The sequence below is a fragment of the Apium graveolens genome, chromosome 3, assembly GCF_009905375.1.
Source record: "Apium graveolens cultivar Ventura chromosome 3, ASM990537v1, whole genome shotgun sequence".
Classification (NCBI taxonomy): domain Eukaryota; kingdom Viridiplantae; phylum Streptophyta; class Magnoliopsida; order Apiales; family Apiaceae; genus Apium; species Apium graveolens.
In genome coordinates this window covers 295116245-295137581 of record NC_133649.1, presented here as the reverse complement: position 1 = coordinate 295137581, position 21337 = coordinate 295116245, and the positions used below count along the sequence as shown (strand labels likewise).

Sequence of the window (21337 nt, the reverse complement as noted above, 5' to 3'; positions counted from 1 at the left end):
GACTATCACAGTGAATCCCTATTGCAGTTACAGGCTTTGGCCATCTTGGAATATCCTCCAGAAACTGACGTAGATATTCAGCCTCTTCGGCGCATTTATCTAGTGCCACAAACTCAGCTTCCATCGTGGAATGAGTTATCACCGTTTGTTTTGAGGATTTCCATGATATTGCCGCTCCAGCTAATGTAAACACATAGCCACTCGTAGACTTAAGTGCTTTCTTGCTAGATATCCAATTTGCGTCAGTATATCCTTCTAATACTGCTGGGTATCTGCCATAGTGCAGTCCATAGTCTCGAGTTCCCCTCAAGTACCTTAGTACCCTTATAATCGCTTTCCAGTGATCAGCTCCCGGATTACTCGTAAACCTACTCAACTTGCTAATTGAGTATGCAATGTCTGGTCTTGTACAACTCATGAGGTACATCAGACTACCAATTATCCTCGAGTATTCCAATTGGGAAACAGCTACACCTTTGTTCTTGGATAGGTGCAAAGTCATATCTACAGGTGTCCTAGCTTTCTCAAAGTCATCCTTAAGAAACTTCTCAAGGATCTTGTCAACATAATGTGGTTGACTTAATGCGAGACCCTCTGATGTTCTAGAAATTTGAATTCCCAGAATTACATTTGCTAGTCCCATATCTTTCATGTCGAACCTTGATTTCAACATGTCCTTTGTAGATTTGATAACTTTATCATTGCTTCCAGCAATAAGTAGATCATCTACATATAGTGTCATCATGACATAGCCATTGTCATTCTCCTTGACATAGCTGTTCTCGTTATCCTTGTAATAGGCACAGCTATCACATTCATTGATTTTAAAACCATTGGCCAGCACGACCTCATCAAATTTTTCATGCCATTTCATAGGCGCTTGTTTCAAACCATACAATGATTTCACCAATCTACACACTTTCCTTTCTTGTCCTGGGACAACAAACCCTTCAGGTTGTTCCATATAGATTTCTTCATCTATGTCTCCATTTAGGAAAGCTGTTTTCACATCCATTTGATGTACAGTTAGATTACGCATTGCAGCAATAGCAAACATCATCCTTATGGACGTTATTCTCGTTACAGGAGAATATGTATCAAAGTAATCAAGGCCTTTTTGTTGCTTGTATCCTTTAATTACAAGTCTGGCCTTATACTTATCAATAGTGCCATCAGTTTTCAACTTCTTCTTGAAAACCCACTTGCTACCTAATGGTTTGCAACCAGTTGGCAAGTCCACTAATTCCCAAGTATGATTTTGCATAATTGAATCAACTTCATTCTTGATGGCCTCTTTCCACATAGGTCCATCAGGTGAGGTAACCGCCTCCTTATAAGTTTTTGGGTCACCTTCTTCGAGCAAATAGGTCATAAAATCAGACCCATAGGATTTCTCCGTTCGTTGTCTTTTGCTCCTTCTCACTACCCCCACATTTTCGTCTTCACTTTCGTCACTCTCATTATCGTCATCTACAGACTCATGAGATCGTTTAGACGTCGTAGGTTGTTGGTTTCCTGGATTACAGGGAAACATCGTCTCAAAAAATGAGGCATTTCTTGATTCCATAATGGTATTCTTTTGAATATCAGGAATCTTGGATTCATGAACAAGAAACCGATATGCAGTGCTGTGTGGAGGATATCCGATGAAGACACAATTCACAGTCTTAGGACCTATCTTCACCTTCTTCGGTGTAGGGATCAGTACCTTTGCAAGGCACCCCCACACTTTCAGGTGTTGGTAACTTGGTTTCTTTTTCTTCCACATTTCATAAGGACTTACATCCTTATTCTTGCGCATCGTAATATTTAAAATATTATTTGCGCTTAAGATGGCTTCTCCCCACATCGATTGTGGGAGCCCAGAGCTTAACAACATCGCATTCATCATCTCTTTCAGAGTGCGATTCTTCCTTTCAGCCACACCATTTGACTGAGGGGAGTATGGTGCAGTGACCTCATGGATTATACCATGTTGTGAACAGAATTCCCCAAACGGTTCAACATATTCACCTCCACGATCACTTCGTATCGTTTTGATTTTCTCAGTTTGTTGTGTCTCAACTTCTTCCTTATAGATTTTAAATTTATCTATAGCTTCGTCTTTGCTTTTCAACAAATATACATAGCAGTATTTTGTACAATCATCAATGAATGTAATAAAATACTTGTTTCCTCCTCTTGTTGGAGCGAATTTTAAATCACATATGTCGCTATGTATTAGGTCTAGCACTTTGGTGTTCCTTTCCACACGTTTAAATGATGATCTCGTTAATTTTGCCTCAACACAAGTCTCACACTTATGTTTTGGATCGATAGTAAGTTTAGGTATGTATTCTTTTGCACTTAAACGTCGTAAAGTGTCATAATTTACATGTCCTAATCTAGCATGCCATAAATTAGGAGACTCAAGCAAGTAAGCAGAAGAATTCTTCATTTCATTATCGTCCTTAACGGACATTACATTGAGCTTAAAAAGCCCATCAGTTAAATAACCCTTGCCTACAAACATACCACTCTTAGACAAAATAACTTTATCTGACTCTATTACAATGCGAAAGCCATGCTTATTCAACAGAGAACCAGACACAAGGTTCTTGCGAATATCAGGCACATAAAGTACATTCTTCAAAGTCAGATTCTTCCCAGAGGTCATCTTCAGGATCACCATGCCTTCACCCTCAATGGTAGAAGTTGCTGAATTCCCCATGTAGAGTTTCTCACCAGCATCGGAAGCTTTGAGGCTAGAGAAAACCGCCTTGTCTGAGCAAACATGCCTAGTAGCACCAGTATCAATCCACCATTCACGTGGATTAGAACCGACCAGGTTCACTTCAGAGACCGTAGCACAGAGGTCTATGTCACCCATCTCCTTGGAGATATTCTCTACCATGTTTGCTTCTTTCTTCTTGTTGGGCTTCTTGGGCTTCTTGCAGTCAGAAGACCTATGACCAACTTTATCACAGTTGTAGCACTTCCCTTGAAATTTCGACTTCGAAATCCCTCCCTTGGGTGCCAGCTTTGCCCCTTTACCAGAATTAGCCTTCTTGGGCTTGGAGCTTTGAGCATGCTCCACCATGTTTGCCTTCTCAGTGGCAACGTTAACTTTCTTCTCGGACCCTCTGTTGTCTTCTTCAATACGAAGTCTAACAATAAGATCCTCCATAGACATCTCCTTTCGCTTGTGCTTAAGGTAGTTCTTGAAATCTTTCCATCCAAGTGGAAGCTTTTCAATAACAGCAGCAACTTGGAAAGACTCACTTATGACCATTCCCTCAGCATGAATGTCATGAATGATCACCTGCAGTTCCTGCACCTGACTGACCACCGTCTTAGAGTCTGCCATCTTATAATCAAGAAAGCGGCCAACAATCCACTTCTTTGCCCCAGCGTCCTCGGTTTTATACTTATGGTCAAGTGACTCCCATAAGACCTTAGCTGTTGGCTTTGCGCTGTATACGTTATACAACGAGTCAGACAAACAATTTAACACATAGTTCCGACAGATGTAGTCGGAGTGCTTCCAAGCATCAGCAGCATACACAGTCTGCATGTTACTCTCAGCAGTGAGCAACGGTGGTTCTTCCTTAAGGAAGCGATCCATATGCAACGTGGTCAGATAAAAGTGCATCTTTTGTTGCCAACGTTTGAAGTTCGTTCCGTTGAACTTCTCAGGTTTTTCAGCATGTGCAGCAGGCACAGTTGGCATAACAGGTGCAGCAGGCACCACGGGTGGAACAGATGGTACGTGCGTCTGTACTACAGGTGTATGCACACCAGTAGGCACCGCAGGTATGATCGGAGGAGTGAATCCTGCCGATATCTGTCCAAGAGGAACACTAAACTGTCCAATGACAGTGTGTCCCACAGGCACATGTCCCGAAGGCACATGTCCCGAAGGCACATGTCCAACAGGCGTTTGACCCCCATCAGATCGTACGATCCGTGCGTTAGGGTTAATCGGCTGCTGGTGAACCCCATCAGATCCAGTGATCTGTGCGTTGGGATCAGCCGTCATGTTCATCGAATCGTTCACAGTTTGGTTCTCCATCGATCTGTTACTCAACAAAACAAGCAGATACAGATGTATCAGTCACAGATGTATATAAAATAAATAGCTTTAAGATTGTGAAAACAATCTGCGATTAATACAAATAATCAAACAAGTGTGTGCGTGAGTAAACGAAATCAAACGGAGGAAGAAAAGATATAAACAGAAGAGAGATCCTCGAGTCCAGTTGAAACTGTCTCCTTAAAGCTATTTCGCCTCTCACCGTATGTGCGAGTCGATAGCCTCCCAGGATAAAACGAGGTAGCGGCGGCGTTACGGATAACGAGCACCTTCAGCGAGCTTGAACGGGCACGAAACTATCACCGAGAGAGAGAGATTTGTGTTTAGAGACGAATATGTTTTTGGTGTGTCTAACCCTAACGCCTTAGAGGTGTTTATATAGGTGTAGATAGACTTGTGCGCTACTCTTTTCCATAATTAAATATCATTAATTATGGAATCGGTGTAATACTTGCAAGCTACTCTATTTCATAAATAATCTGAAACAGAATCAGATTGAATATATCAAGACATACACCATATCAATTAATCTGAAACAAAATCAAATCAATTTATGCCATAATATTTGAGCCAAATTCTAATGGAAAATAATAATTTCCATTATTAAGAGAATATCATCATATCTCACACATCTTTTAGTCATAATACTCAAAAATATGACTTACCAATATGGGACTTATACCCATATTTTCCAACAGTTTTTCTAGTAGTGCATACACGTACACGTTACAAACACCAGTTAAGATTTAAATGGACGAATGCCCCGTTATTACTTAAGTAGCTATCTCTTATCAGAGTCTGATAGTGCAACTGCAATTGTTGCTGCTAAAGAAAGTGATTTGGTCTACTTCAATAGGGCTGTAATTCGAGCCGGACGAGCTCGCGAGTCAGCCGGGCGAGCTCGTTTAAGTGGGCTCGACTCGGCTTGTTTAGTTAAACGAGCCGAGTTCAGGCAGAGGTTCCGACTCGTTTAATTACTAAAGTCAGCTCGGGTCGACTCATGAAATTAAACGAGCTGAGTTCGGGTAGAGGTTTAGGCTCGATTAAATGTAAAATTATACGAGCCGACTCGCCCTACTCGTTAAAACTGACTCGTTTAGCTAAACGAGCCAGCTCGACTCGACTCGTGAAATTAAATGAGTTGAGTTCAGACAGAGATTTAGGCTCGTTTAACTAAACGAGCCGGCTCGGCTCAACTCGATTAATCTCGGCTCAACTCGATTAATCTCGGCTCAAATTACGCCCGGCTCGAAATTCGGCTCGCTCGGCCCGAATTACAGCCCTATTCTTCAATGTCATTTCATAGTCGAATCTTTGGGTACGTTTACCTTTATTTCACTGGTTATCCGAATATTAGGTGTTGCTAAAAACCTATCTAGCTTATAATTATCTGCATTTGATAGTTAGGGGCATAAGCTCCTCACAAATTACTATTGCAGCACAAATTACTATTGCAGCATACCACAAACCTAAATTTTTTCGTAATAAAAATCTTATTTTGCATCGTACTACGTTTACGTTGTAACAATAATTTGCTATCACCGGAATTCCTTATATCATGCATAGATAAATATAGCAAGCACACTAGCTCATTTTAAATTTTAAGGTGTCGAAATAAGGCCCAAACACGATTTTATGTTATTCAACATTCTCTCAATCGTACGATACGTTTCGTACTGATTGACAGACACACAACATATAGAACCTGATACCAATAAGGTATATAATCAAATTATCTAAAATCTTAAGGCGTCAGAGTTGACTCATACAGATCTTATGTTATTCAACACGTACCAGTCTTGTATAGATGTTAGATACCACTTATAAAAGACCAAATCTGTAGTAGCTGACTTCTTTGTTTGTTCGTAATTTTATCAAGAGAAGAGCACTGACTGATGATACAGAGGTTGAGCTCTTGTTTCCCTTGAGAAAGTTCAAGAGTTCGACTCCTCAATATATATAATACTTTCTCCGTTCCAATAGATTTAACACTTTCAATGTTAGAATGTCACGTTCATTTCTCAACCTTTCGTAAAAATAACATATTTAACTTACGCCCATTTTTTCATCTTTATTAAACTTCGTATCCAACAACGATGTTAGTAACCTATCGGTACAGAGGGAGAATCAACCAAATACCATTTGGGAATACATGCGGTTCAATGTATGTGAATGGAAGGCAACTGAAAGTGATACTAATAAAAATAATATACTGATGCAAAAAACTTTTGAAGGCATAATTTAGCAAAATTTGATGCTAGGGAAAAAGAATATCATAATTTAGTGGAAGCACTGCTTAAAATTTCATAAAGATACTTCTCCCTTGTGCTGGGAGCTTAAGAATCAACTAATCTAATATTTACTTTTGGAGAAAAAACTTGTAATTTATGTTAAAGAAAATACTAGTGGAGAAAACAGGGCGAAAAGATCATCATGCAATAAGAATGACTCGAAAAGATAGGATCTTAAACAGTTATTTAATATGCAGTAGGGATAGTTGCTCATGTTCTATGTTGCAGTAGTGGTTGATGGGCATTTCTGGTGTGCTGGTGCATTATGGTCTGTACACCTAACACGACACACGCTAATGCGATGTATGTGCCTGTGAAGTGATCACTTTAGCTTAATTACATGAACTAGGGAAAATCGCGAGGTAGCTAGCAAGAAAGCAAGCGTTTTGTTTTCAGAAGATTAGGACATAATGAGATGTTTTCAACTTTCCACTAATTTTATTCTGTTTTCAGTAATTACGATTTATGGGTGTTTTTTGGAAGATGAAAGGGATGAACAAAATGAAAGACATCCCCACCAAGCTGACTTCTGTTTCTGTTTCTGGCCATTAGTTATGAGTTTACATGTGATAATCGCGACCACTTTTACTAACTCGGATGTATAAGAATATGTAGGGCTATCTAAAGATGCTGAACTATGAGTGCTGCAGGTGCATGTTGTTGGACAACAACATTAATCAGGCTATTACAGAGAGTTTTAGACGAATAATCTCTTTCATTTTCGTTTAGAATGACTTTTGTTGGATACGTGGAAGCTATTCTGTAGAAAGATAGTTTTATCTGCTAGAATTCACAAAGCTAACATTAAGCTTGCTGTTAAAGCAGAGACACAATTACAACATCAACTGAAACGTGAATGTTACTTCTCCGAGGGAAAGGTGAATATGATGTAATGAGGGAATAAAAAAGATATTGTGCTTATCGCGGAGGCTTGAAAAATTGAGCAGGAAGTTTCTGCACAATATTGCTGACATTTACTTGTTAACTTGGCCAATTTGACACTACTCTGATAGATTCATTACTGAGACAACAAAACCGCCCTCATACATTCTTGGAAATGATATACGACTCTGTAATAACATGTATTTCATGTCGATTTTTTGCAAGGCCTTTAGGATTGTGTGATCAGGCTAGTGTAATTTGAACCTTGTTCTAATGTCCAGTATGGTCTATTCAAAAAGGAAGCAAAAGGGGGTTCAGAGGTGTTATTTGTGGGGCAAAAAAAGCACTTAAAACTCATAACATATGGTGTAGAAATGTGGTTCACAACTCCATAACAAATCCTTACCATAGAAGTTATTAGAGGTGGTAAACAAGCTATTTGCTATTGCATTAATGCATACCAAGAATTCAATCTACCTTTCAATTCACAAATCAACATCACCTTGTGGTTTTCTTATTATCCTAAAATTTTAGAATAATGTACACAGGCTAAACTTTCTGTGCAAAATGCGGTAGGCCTAATCTCTGCCAATCAGTGCATGTCCCAAGCCAATAGTGGAGATTCACTTTATGTTACAAGAATGCCTATAAAAGGAGCAAGTTTCCTCAGTTGAACAAGTAAGAAAGCAGAGAGAAATATCACTGACACTGAGTAGTTTTCGAGTTTCCTTGTCAAGTATTCAAGGCTCTTTGTTTTGATCAGGAGTCTGAGAAATGGTTAGTTAACTAGTAGCTCATCATCTCTCCCAGCTTGTGCTGATTAGATAAAATTTCTGTTTACTTTCATAATTTACTAGCTATCTAACATATATGCAACTGCTTGTCTTTGTCTCTCAGGAGGAGAAGATGAGTTTGACAGTTCCTGATGCTGTAGACTATAAGGGAAATCCTGCTGATAGGTCTAGAACTGGTGGTTGGGTGCCTGCTGCACTTGTGCTAGGTTTGTTTACTTGCCTCAGCCTCATTGTACTAATATTTTTTACGAAAAAGGTAGTGTATTATACGTACTCAAGTTTAAATCTCAAAACTAGATGTTCATGATGATACGACGGTCTATTAGCTGAACTGCATTTCAATCAGCCATTGCTGCATTCGCGCTTTTTTAACATGGAAGTGATGAAGATAGATCAAATTATTCTCTTTTCGGTTACCTTTCTTCGTTAGGGGTGGGAGTATTAGTGGGGCCTTGTATATCAAAACTCAGTATAAATGCTTTGTTCATGACATTCCTTCTCTGGTTAACACTTCATGTCAGATATTCTGATACGCTTATCCATGTATAATACTTCAAAGATTCTCATTCCCCAACATTTTCCGGTTATTTTCCAAGGACCTATTACCTAGTAGCATCTCGGAATGAAGGGCCTATACAATTTTTTGACTGATTTATGTTCTTTTGAAAGTGAATCTATCTTTGCTTTTCACTAAGAAAACTACGATTAATCAACACAATAATGTGAATTTTCTTGAAAACATACTAAGAACAATACTTTGTGATTCTTGCTAACAGGTATTGAAATATGCGAGAGGCTTTCAACAATGGGAATAGCTGTAAACCTTGTGACATACTTGGGTGAAGTAATGCACCTTCCAAGTGCAGCTTCAGCCAATATTGTTACAGATTTTATGGGCACTTGTTTTCTTCTGTCTTTACTTGGAGGCTTTTTAGCCGATTCTTATCTTGGCAGATACAAGACCATCGCGGTCTTTGCAGTAATCCAGACACTGGTGAGCTGTAGTTAAATCTAACTTCTATTTTTTCTTGCCCTGAAGCATGCTTCTATGTCAAGAAGCTGATATTTATGATGTTTCAGGGTACTGGTGCTCTAGCATTATCAACCAAACTGAGAAAATTTCGCCCACCACCTTGCCATTCTACTGATCTGAACAACTGCAAACAGGCAAATGAGTTCCAAATGGGAGCTCTATACATTGCTTTGTACTTGATTGCACTTGGGACTGGTGGACTAAAGTCCAGTGTTTCGGGATTTGGAACTGATCAATTTGATGAGAATAATGAGAAAGAAAAGGCCCAAAGGGCATTTTTCTTCAACAGGTTTTTCTTTTTTATTAGCATGGGAACTTTGATGGCAGTCACCGTTCTTGTATACATCCAAGATGAAGTGGATCGAAGCTTGGGATACGGTCTTTGTTCAGTCGCAATGATAGTAGCAATCCTTATATTTTTCTCAGGAAGTAAAAGATACAGGTATAAGAAGAGTGTTGGAAGTCCCATAGTCTGCATATTCCAAGTTATTGCAGCTGCTTCAAGTAAGAGGAAGTTAGAGCTTCCCTACAATGTTAATTTTTTATACGAGGATTCTCCCGAAGCTACCAGGATTCATCACACAGATCAGTTTCAGTAAGCCTTCTAAAATTGTCTGCACATCAAACATACGTTTGATTAATAAAAGTACGATGTTGGCTAATCAGATTTATATGTTGTGTTGCCACAGTTTCTTGGATAAGGCTGCAATAGTTGCAGAGGGAGATTTTGATAAAAGTTGCCCTACTTCTGCTCCAAATCCATGGAAACTATGCTCAGTAACAAGGGTGGAAGAAGTGAAAATGATGGCGAGACTACTACCAATTTGGGCCACAACCATCATATTCTGGACTGCATATGCTCAAATGATAACCTTCTCGGTTCAGCAAGCATCCACCATGGATAGATATATAGGAAATTTCCAAATCCCAGCAGGCTCTCTTACCGTCTTCTTTGTTGCAGCCATCTTAGTTACGCTTGCATTCAATGACCGAGTCATCATGCCAATCTGGAGAAAATGGAAAGGAAAGCCAGGTACATCTTCACATCCTTCATCCAAAAAAATGAACACATGTCTAAGTATTGTTTACTATTGTCGACTTACTTAAATAACGCTACTTTATTCCCTCCAGGTTTCAGTAGTTTGCAAAGTATTGCAGTAGGCCTGATCATGTCCACAGTAGGAATGGGTGTAGCAGCACTAGTTGAGATGAAAAGATTGTCAGTTGCAGACGATGCAGGGCGCAACACTCCAGTCCTGCCAATAAGTGTGTTTTGGCTGATCCCGCAATTCTTTCTTGTAGGTTCTGGAGAAGCTTTCATATACACGGGTCAGCTTGATTTCTTCATAACTCAATCACCTAAAGGAATGAAAACAATGAGCACCGGGCTATTCCTCACCACACTCTCTCTCGGGTTTTTCTTGAGTAGTTTCTTGGTCTCAGTAGTGAAGAAGGTGACAGGAACTAGTGATGGACATGGATGGCTTGCTGATAACATAAATTTCGGAAGACTGGACTATTTCTACGGTCTCCTGTCTATACTTAGCGTGGTAAACTTTGTGATATACATTATATGTGCAATGTGGTACAAGCCACAGAAGGCTAAGCCTGTGATAGAGATGGATAACATGGGGAAGAATATCATTGCAGACGACAAGTGTTAGTTAATACATGAAAAGGCTAGCTAGAGTAAGTGCGAGCTAGCTAGCTAGCTAGCTATGTTATTTACCTGATGATGATAAGCGTGTACATTATATGTGGTTTGGAGTTTTGCTGTTTTGTTGTTCTCTTCTTATCTATCAATAGAGTGAATCAGGGTGTGATATTTCACAACCTTCCTCTTCCTCGTACTTGTGAAGTAACTATCGAGCTCTAATACCATGTTAAGCAATCAGTCCATCTAAAACCTTAAGGTAGTAGACGAAGGCTCCAACAAGATCTTATGCCATTTAACTGTACTTTCAACTGTTATCAAACACATCACCTTAATCCTACTAAACCAACACTTAAACGAGTTTCTGCAAAATTAAGCGGTTAAAAAGTCCGAGTACATAAAGAACATACAAGAGCCTTAGCATGCTAATGGATAGAACAGTATCAGCCAGAACATATTCCACATCTGGAATTTTAACATGCAGATACTGGACCATAATGCCACATGACCTTAGGTTAGTCTATAAAAGTAACTGGACTTTACAGTTTTTCAAAAAGTTGTCTATTATTCTGTGGGGAGAGCCGAGAGGTCCTTGGTTACAGGACCACAAAGGAAACAAAGTTTAAGCATTGCTTAAAATTTTAAGAACTGTGTGTACAACAAGATTGCAAGCTTCTATTTGTAATTCTGTTAAAACATTGATTGTCTAAATTGAGAAGTTACTCCCACAAGCAAGTTCAGGCCTTATGATTTACAAAGTACAGGCAGACAACAAATGAGAAATGACACTTGATACCGGTATATAATTTTAGGGTTTTAATCTCTAACATCCGGGGACCGGATAAGCCTTATTTAACACATTACTCCAGAACCCTTACATTTATATTTTAAGAGTTCAAATTCGATCTTTTTTTAAAGTTCCGCAGATATTTTTCACGGAAAAGGTTTTTTGCTTTCCGCGGGGTTAAAAAAAAGATTGAATCTAGACCCTTGAAATATAGATCTGACGCCTCTAAATAGTGTGTTAGATAAAGTTTATGTGGATGAAGGGAACAAGACCCATATAATTTTAAAGATGAATGCACAGCTTATGCACAAAAGCATTGTACAGTACGGAGCTTGCAATTCTTGTCGTTCGTATACTTTCGTGTCAAGTACTTTCGTGTTTCGTATAATGAAGGGCAAACACATATTCGACTCGTTTAGCATTCGTGTATACAAGGGTAAACACATATCCGTAAGGACTGTAACTCATCGTTTCGTGAACATTTCGTGTATAAAAATAAATAAATTAATTAATAAATATATAAAATATTATATAGTTGGATATTATTTTAGATATATATTTATATATAGATATACATATAACGGTAAATTTTTGGATATATTTTTATAAAAATATATGAATTTTATGTATATATACATATAATATTAAAGTAATATGTATATTTATATAATTGGATATATAAATATTAATAAATTATTAATAAATTTATTATTTCGTGTACTTTCCTGTCGTGTCGTGTATCCAAGGGTAAATATATATCCGTACCCGTTTAGATTTAGTGTTTTTTCGTGTAGTGTACTTTCTTGTTCGTGTAGCAAAAAGCTGAACACATATCCATTTATATCGTGTCGTTTCGTTTTATCGTGTCGTGTTTGTAACGTGGAGAAACAGTTTTAGAGTCTTTTTCAGTCAACTCCAACTAGTCCTCAGCATGTTTTCCTGTACAAAAACACTTCAACTTATTTAACACCTTTTTTTTCTCATGCTGAGCTCTAATCAGTCCCAGTGTCGCTAAAAATTGTTCCTTTTTCATTTCCCAAGTGCTTGTTTTTTCAAGAATCTTACATGGGTTGAGCTCTAATCAGCTATATTGTTGCTAAAAATTGTTACTTTTTCATTTTCTTGGTGCTTGATTTTTTGACATTTTTTTGGGCTGAGCTCTAATAAGGTCCAGTTGTTGCTAAAGATTGTAAAGATTGCAACTTTTTCCATTTTCTTGGAGGCCCATTTTAATGTTCTTGCAGAAATAGTAGTATAATCAGAGTAGGGGTTTGAATTTGTTGCTAAAATTGTATCTTTTTCAGTTTTTTTGGAGGCCCATTTTAATTTTTTTGCAGATAGCAGTATAATTAGAAACGGGGGCTTGAATTTTTTTTAATTTTGTTTGAAGATCTTTAATTTTTGTAACAAATATAAGTTCAGTATGGTGGTTGAGCCTTAATGAAGATGAGGAGCCAAGTTAATGCAAATGTCAATCAAGCCTTTTTACATGAAGCTCCAAAAAAAAGGTAATAAAAATCAAGAACCTAAAGAAATTATTGGAATTCTTTCTTTTGAAGTTAACCAATGTGGTGTCGAAAACTGTTATTTTCCATAAGTCTCTTGTTGATAATGAAATTGTTAAGCTTAAAGGTGAGATTTTTAGTTTTGATGGTGTAAAGGCCTCGGCGTCAAATGATGAGGCTTTTCAACGAGAGCAACTCCAATGAAGGGTGTCAATGCCATGTGGCATTACGTGGCTTGACATCGGATGCTAAATGAGTTGGCATGGGATGTCAACTTGGGGTGTCAAAAGTTCGCATCCCATAAACTAGGGTGTCAACTTTATTTGTGGTCCCAATGATGTATAAAATATCAATTCTCTAATATATTTATATTAAGTATTTTTTTTATTAAATTAATAAAGTTGACATCTTGGTGTGCCAACCATTGGAGTATTTTTTTAAAAAAAGATGCTAAAAATAATATGGAAGAGAGAGAATTTAAAATATAATATTTTTGATTATGTGACGAAGTTGGCACCCTTTCAGGGGTGCCAACCATTGGAGTTGCTTTTAAACCATCTTCAATCCAATTCTAGAAATGCACTTTTACGTTATTTTGATGTAAAACTCTTTTCCAATCCAACTCTAAAAATTGCACTATTTTGGTATTACACCAAGTTACATCAAATTTAGTGTCACTCTAAATTTTTAGAGTTTTTGTATATTTTTATATTTCCATTGCCCTCCTGTACTTGTTCCATTTATATCCTACCGCTTTATTACTTTTAACTTTAATTTTATACTCTAGTAATAAAATAATGTATATAGTACAAAATAGTGTAAAATTTGTTGTTGGTGGGTTGAAGTTGAATTTGAAAATAATGTAATTTTTACATTATCTTAGTGTAAAAATTAAAGCAAAATAGTATAATGGATGGAAGATTATCTTGGAGCCTCCCTTGGATGAAAAACGCAATGAATTAAATCGAGTGGCTGAGGTGGTTTCGAAATCGGGGAGAAAGTGTTTTGTGCCTGCACCGCAAGGGTTTGAGTGTGTTTGGGGATTTTGTAAGGGGGTGATTGAAGTGACAGAATGGGGTTTTTGGTGAAGGATACGGAGGGAATGATCCATAAAATGGAGGAGTATGATGTGACAATCCGGATCAAATTCCGAGCATTTTTTGAAAATCGGGTCAAGTCCCTGATTTCGAGTCTGAAATAAGTCGAAACTTACCTGTCCCAGATGCAGTCAATTTGGATAAACAACAAGCCCACCACATGCCCCCCAAAAGATCACGATTTGTTGGTGCACATAGTACTAGTAGTACTTTGCCTTAAAAACTGAACAAAAATCCCAAATCTCCTCGATTTGGGACTGAGGTGTTACATATGTGAATTCGGCGGCTAAATTATATGGTGAAATTGAGGTTTTTGGGTGAGTTGGAATTGGAAATTAAGAAGTTTCAGCGAGTTGAATTTGAAGAAAGTGGAAGGGATTTTGAACAAAAATTGGTGTGTCAGAAGCAAGATGTGAGACATCTCAAGGATATTTCACTTTCGAACCAGAGTTATGATAAAGTAGTGGAGTTGTTAGCAAGAACTGTGTGCACAATATATGTGTGAATTTGTCATGTCTTTGGCTGCCCTGTTACGGGAGGAGAATTTGCTAGTGGTGCAATTTCAGGGCCACAATTTTGTTCAAATGAAAGCTCTGCTCATATAACAGAAGAGCGTGGGATGAAATCAGGTTAAATTGATGTACTGTAATATTTGGGAATTCTGGTCTAATTAGTAAAGCATAAAGTAAGACTTATAGTTATAATTATAACGGCTCGTGTGTTTTTGAATTATTTAAATATGTGATTATTACGGAAATTATTAAAATAAAATATGTGTATTGGTTTTGACCACTAGATGTTGGTTGATTATTGTATAGGTGTAATTTATAATATACCGGGTTGTTCGTGTGATTAATTATGGAGTCGTATTGGATTGTTTTTATTTTCCAAAGTGGATTTGGTGCAAATTTATTTGCATAAATATTGGGAATGTTTCAAAAATTATTTTTATGATTTTATAATTACAATAATTATTTTTAGGATTTTATAAAATTGAGAAATCAATATTTCATTAATTATTTATCTTTAAATGATTTTCTGAGTATGTTTATTGGTAAAATCCATATTTAATTCTAAAATTCTTCAAAAATTATGAAACTCATATTTATTTAAGTTTGGAATATTCTGATAATTTTAAAATTATTTTGGAAATTTTCGCGATTAATTTTACCTGCGCGTTGTTTCGTTAATTGTTAAAAAGCGGGTATAATTCGCGCTTCAGAAATTATTTTAAAATTTCAAAATTTACGTTTTTATTTACTTCGGGATATTTGTAACATCTTAAGATTGTTTTCGTAAATTTCTAAATTTATTTAAAATACAGCTCGATTCGTTAATTTTGAAATGGGATACGAGTTACATTTCAAAAATATTTTAAAAATTATAAAAAATTCTATTTCATTAGTTTCGGGATTTTTTAGAAAATTTTAGGATTATTTTAGGTACGGTTTGGGTAATAATTATTTGCAGATTTTACCGTTAAAATCGATTAAAATGATACGAATCGGTTCGTAATCAGCCAGGACACGACACGTGTCCATTAAACGGGACACGTGCCGTGTAATTAAACGAAACAGAGGAGTGAGTCGTTGGAGATGGTAAACATCAATCTGTAGTCTCTCAATCTCTCATCTCTCGTCCTCTCTCTCTCACTCTACTCTCTCTCCGCTCTCTCTATTATCAATCTCTCTCAGTCTTTCCTTTCTTTTCTTGTTGTCGTTCCTTCTTATTACTCCTTATGCCGGTAACTACTTCCAGCCTTTTTGTTTCGATTGCTAATCGATTCATCTATGATGTTATATGTATATGTATACATACGTGATTGTATGTATGTGTATTGATGTGTGTATACAGTTCGTGTATGTGTGTGTCTATGTGGGTGAAGTTTGGGTGCGTGGCTTTGAACTTTCCGGCCGTCCCTGTGTTCTTGATAGCTTTGCGATGTTCGTGTTGTGGCGCGTTGTGCGCGTGTAACCCTGTTCTGTTACCTTGTTCTGTTGGTTGTATTCCGGTTCAGTAATTTGAATTAATCCGTGTAATTATTTTAATTGCAGGGAATTATGACTACGATTCATGATATAAATAATTTTGTGCGATTGGTTTTAACTGAATTAATTGGTGGAATTTTTGTGTTGGAACCCGAATAATTGGGTGCCCCGAAAATTTTGCCGCCGTCGGCGATGAGCCTCGGCGAGCCGACGGTGGACAATGATGAATCGTTTCTGAGTCCTACAAATAAAAATATAAACATGCGGGTAATAATAATTAATAACTAAATTGTATCGGTGATTGGAATTTGTAAGTTATAACTGGTTGTCGTGGTTCGAATTGGATTGTGATTTGTGTTATTGACGTCGATGATGTTTCGACGAGTAGTCCGATAAACAAAGGGGACGCTGTCCGATTTCCGGAAAATCAAACTATGAAAATACGGGAAGCGTATCCGAGGGTTATCGGGACGTCGAGCGAGTATAAGTAAATACATATACGTAACCTGATTGTATGTTGTGTTGTATGTTTTGGCCAAAACAGAGTAACCCTAATTTCGTAAAATGACGAGTATACGTATTTTCTAAAAATGAACACTGGATCGATTTCGAGAATATGAACCCTAATTGTGTTTTGTGTTATTCTAATATGAATAATTATGAGTCGGGTTTGAATATCGTTGGGTAAGAATTAGTATCGAGAATATGTCAAGCATACCTAGATGTCTAACGTAGGGCATTTCGACCCTGTAGGTTATGATCGAGAACCTGAAAGTGGACGATGGACTAAAGATAACCTAGTGGTCAATTGACGAGTTCAGTAGAGTTTCAACAGGAAGACCTGAGTGCCAAGGTCGAATCCAGAGTGACATAGTGGTTGGACGTAAAAGCCTAAGCGGCAGAGTTGGTCCAAAATTGATCAGTAATAGTTATAAAGCCTTGTAAGGCAAGTATTTCTGAACTTTGCTTCAAGATATATATTACCAATGTTTACGAACTGTTTCATAACATATCGCTATTATTCAAAATAACTCTTGTTTACATTGCAAGTGCATTAACTATTTACCCTTGAATCCCTGATTTTTCTTGATCTTGAGCCGTAAGCCTTGTTCATTGTAAACCTTCCTTTGTTGATCCTCAGACACCAAACCACACAAATATGATACTATTTCCCAAATGCTTAACTACCAAACACCAAACACCAGAATAAAATGGTTTGAAAACACAAAAAACTTTTATACCCCAATCATACTTAGTAAGATCAAAGAACCATATCCTGAAAAATCATTACTGGTTTGATACCTGACCCTTGTACAAACTGAAAACCGTTTCTTATACATACCCTGATATACCCTTGAGATATCCATGAGTTTTCTTATATTTTATGCAAAGGTTTAACCATCATCGATTATGATCTTGTTTTATTGAATCATATTGTTATCATATTGAACTGCTTTAGGATTGGATAATTTTTATATATGTGGACCAGATTCGTGGTCAGACCATACCAATGGTCAAGTTAGGCCAATGTGTGCCTTGGATCCAGTAATTAGAGCAGTGTTGTGTGCTTGCTCGGGGTTAGTGCGTGACTGATCAGCAGCCTAACCTTAATTTTTAAAACTTAAAAATGAATATCCAATTCTAATGATGAGTTAAAAAGCAACTTGATTCCTTTGAATCATTTCAATTGATCATTGTTTAACCTCATTTATCACTATTATGACTTGCTGAGCTAGTTAGCTCACCCTTGCGAATCTTTTATATATTTTACAGTTGAAAAGAATGTGGATGATAGTGAAGTTCCTCAGTCCAAAGTGCGGGCTAAGGTTCCAGGGAGTTGAATCAAGCTAGCAGAAGCTTCATGCGGTATAGAGATAGTCAGATTGTAAGAATGATTTTATTATCAATTGTAAGTTAAATTAGTTGGGATTTGGTACGTTGTAATAAAAGTTAAGGTTGTGGCTTGTTTTCATACTTTAACCTGTTGCGATCCGTGATTTTGTGAAGCAGGGTCATTATAAATAATATTTCTTATACAGGTTGATATATTGTGTTTGTGTTGTGGACCCCAAACTTCTGACCCGGTTTTGGAGGGCGCCACAGGTTGGTATCAGAGCTACAGGTTATAAGTCACTGAAACAAGCCTAGATTGTCGGGATTGGGTAGAGGGTTAGGATTAGGAATAGGAAGTAGAAAGATAAGACATTGTGAGATTGAGTGCGATGGTATAGTAGGTCTCCGGCATAGTTCGTATTGCGATTCGGGATTCTCAGCTTGTGACGTGATTTCCAGACAACGACAATGGCAGATCCTGATTTCCTGATGTCATTCGATCGTTTAGAGCTTTCCGTTCGAGGATCGTCATCTTCTTTCAGATTGGATTTGTACCTTGTTCCTCCACCAGCATTAATGGTACTACCTTCTGTTATAACGATTGCACTTCTTCAAGCTATTCTACGCTACTTTTCTACCTCTTGATATGAGATGACCTATTCAAGAACCTCCATCTGTTTATTCCTTTGACTATTAAATAATGCACATATTTGATGTTGCCAAGAATGACAACTATCATACTCAACCTATCATTCCTCTATAAATTTATCTATTTTTGTTATTTCTCAAGTCTTGCTTTGGAACAAGGAGTACCATCAACATTAATATTGTCACCATGAGTTTGATTATAGCACAAATTGCAAATATATTGTTTTGAATCAACGGCTTCTGCAATGTAGTACTTTGCATTTCTTTTGATACGAGTAAAATAAGGCGTGCAGTAAATAGGTATATGCTCAAAATTAATCTTTGTTATATCACATAACTAGCAAGGACACTCGGACATTAATTGCTCTATGGCTTGAGATTTTCCTATCTTTGTTTTACTCTACCCCACCCACTGCTTGAGACTTGAAATATGCTTCTGAACTTGGTCTGGATTAAACAATTCAACCAACGATACTCCATCTATTTTTGGCTTTTAAGCTTTTTTGCACCCATGTACCGAGCAGGCACTGTCACACTTAAATTTTTAGCAGTGTCGATTCCTTTCTCAATAGTTATTAACATAGAAGAACCATCAATCATTAGACATTCCAATTAAGTTATTATCCGCAAAGAGCGATCATTTTGCAAGTCTAGGGGGATTATTCATCTCCACACAAGTGACACCGGATATTTTGGGATAGCCTTGTTGCAGAGTATGAGGATCAAAATATGCCTATGATTGGGAAGTACTTTCATAACCAGGAGGTATAGACTGCAAAACATGATCAATTTTTACGCGCTTTTGAAGCATATTTATATCTTTCCTAGATACAACTGACCGACTCACTGAGACATCCCTAGTTTCGTAAGTTTCATTGATAAAAGAAAAAATATCAGGGGTAGACGCTTTACTTTTATATTGACTATTTCTAACATGAGAACAAACAAGACAATCTAAAATATTGCAGCTCCTATAATGCTTAATAAACGCGTGTGTGGATCTACAACGAGGATACGAACTACTTGGATTAATAGATGTCTTAATATGTGCAACAAATTTTTGTCCATCATGAACATGAATCGATTTTTTCATATTGCGTATATCATCATGAATATTCTTTTACAGCAGTATTTGTAATTAATCTATTTGTTTTATTTTCATTAAGGACTATCCCACCCTCATCATCTTGTTCTGCTGATAAATAAAATCTTCAACAGCGTCAAAAAATAGTCCCCATCAAAATATGGAAGTCTAATTGCAATAACTTTCACTTTACAATCAGCAGAGCTGCCACCAGAAATAAAGAAATGATCGAATTTTAGTTACCTCAACCATAATATTTTCCTTAACAGCTTTCTCCAACATTGTTATATACCACTCACGAAGCTTATCAGATTTTAGTGTCTTTTGCCAATCTGGATGACAATGAAATATATAATCATCACCCTTGATGGGAGGACATGCCCATATGTAGCAACCCGTGAAACCATGTTTTTTGTAATATTCAAGGTATCCGATTAGTATCTCATGGTAAACAAATGTGTGAAGAGTAACTACTTTGATTTTTGGACGAAAGTACTTCACATAATCCATTTATGACAAATATACACGTTGATTATTTGGTTGTTGACAGTTTGCTTCAAATTCCTGAAAAATCATGGCATATATGAACATATTCACTCCTTCAATATCTTGAAACAACAACTTGACCTTTGGTTTGTTCGTAACTCATTAGGATAATTCACTTCCTTAAAAGTGTCAAAATTTTGTTTTTTCACTTTTAGCTTTTTGTCTATTGATGACACAACACTGACAACAAGACATTCTTCTTTAGGAATCTCAACAAGGGTTTTACCTTCTCATGTGTTAATTTTTTAACTACTTTGATTTTTGGACGAAAGTACTTCACATAATCCATTTATGACAAATATACACGTTGATTATTTGGTTGTTGACTTTGCTTCAAATTCCTGAAAAATCATGGCATATATGAACATATTCACTTCTTCAATGTCTTGAAACAACAACTTGACCTTTGATTTGTTCGTAACTCATTAGGATAATTCACTTCCTTAAAAGTGTCAAAATTTTGTTTTTTCACTTTTAGCTTTTTGTCTATTGATGACACAACACTGACAACAAGACATTCTTCTTTAGGAATCTCAACAAGGGTTTTACCTTCTCATGTGTTAATTTTTTAAACAATCGTTCCTCTAAGTGATTGTTGAGACTTGTTCTTGGCAGATCTTTTACTCCAAGTATTGCACTATGTTCCAAAAGCATAAACTCTCATATTTCAACTTGAGCAATATGGCAATATCGAGATGTGTAATAAGCTTGACCACATTTATTCCTTCGGCTATTAAATAATGCACATATTTGATGTTGCCGAGCATGATAACTATCACACTCAACCCATCATTCCTCTCTATTTTTTTTTATTTCTGAAGTCTTTCCTTGGACTAAGGAGTACCATCAACAACAATACTGTCACCAGGAGTTTGATTATAGCACAAATTTCAAATATGTATGTTGTTTTGAATAAACGGCTTCTGCAGTGTTGTACTTTGCATATCTTTTGATAAGAGTACTGTAAGTCATGCAATAAATAGGAATAGGCTCAAAATTAATCTTCGCCATATCACATAACTAGCAAGGACACTCAGACGTTGGTTGCTTCATGGCTTGAGGTTTTCTTGTCTTTGCTTTAATCTGCCCCAATTACCACTTGAGACTTGAAATATGCTTCTAA

General features: G+C 36.9%; 1 protein-coding gene across 1 annotated transcript; it reads left to right on the top strand.

Annotated features, from left to right (window-relative positions):
* The first annotated feature begins 7865 nt into the window (after positions 1 to 7865).
* LOC141713651 (protein NRT1/ PTR FAMILY 6.2-like) lies at positions 7866 to 10916 on the top strand. Its single transcript, XM_074517157.1, has 6 exons — positions 7866 to 8022; positions 8143 to 8245; positions 8816 to 9033; positions 9120 to 9667; positions 9762 to 10105; positions 10204 to 10916. Exons 1-6 carry the CDS (start codon positions 8020 to 8022, stop codon positions 10734 to 10736), a joined length of 1749 nt encoding a protein of 582 aa, XP_074373258.1. The 5' UTR covers positions 7866 to 8019; the 3' UTR covers positions 10737 to 10916.
* Positions 10917 to 21337: the final 10421 nt, after the last annotated feature.

Bases quoted from the DNA above. Each gene is read 5' to 3' on its own strand.
- LOC141713651 (XM_074517157.1), top strand. The intron at 9,034-9,119 runs GTGAGCTGTAGT...ATGATGTTTCAG, and splicing joins TTGCAGTAATCCAGACACTG to GGTACTGGTGCTCTAGCATT. The intron at 9,668-9,761 runs GTAAGCCTTCTA...GTGTTGCCACAG, and splicing joins CATCACACAGATCAGTTTCA to TTTCTTGGATAAGGCTGCAA.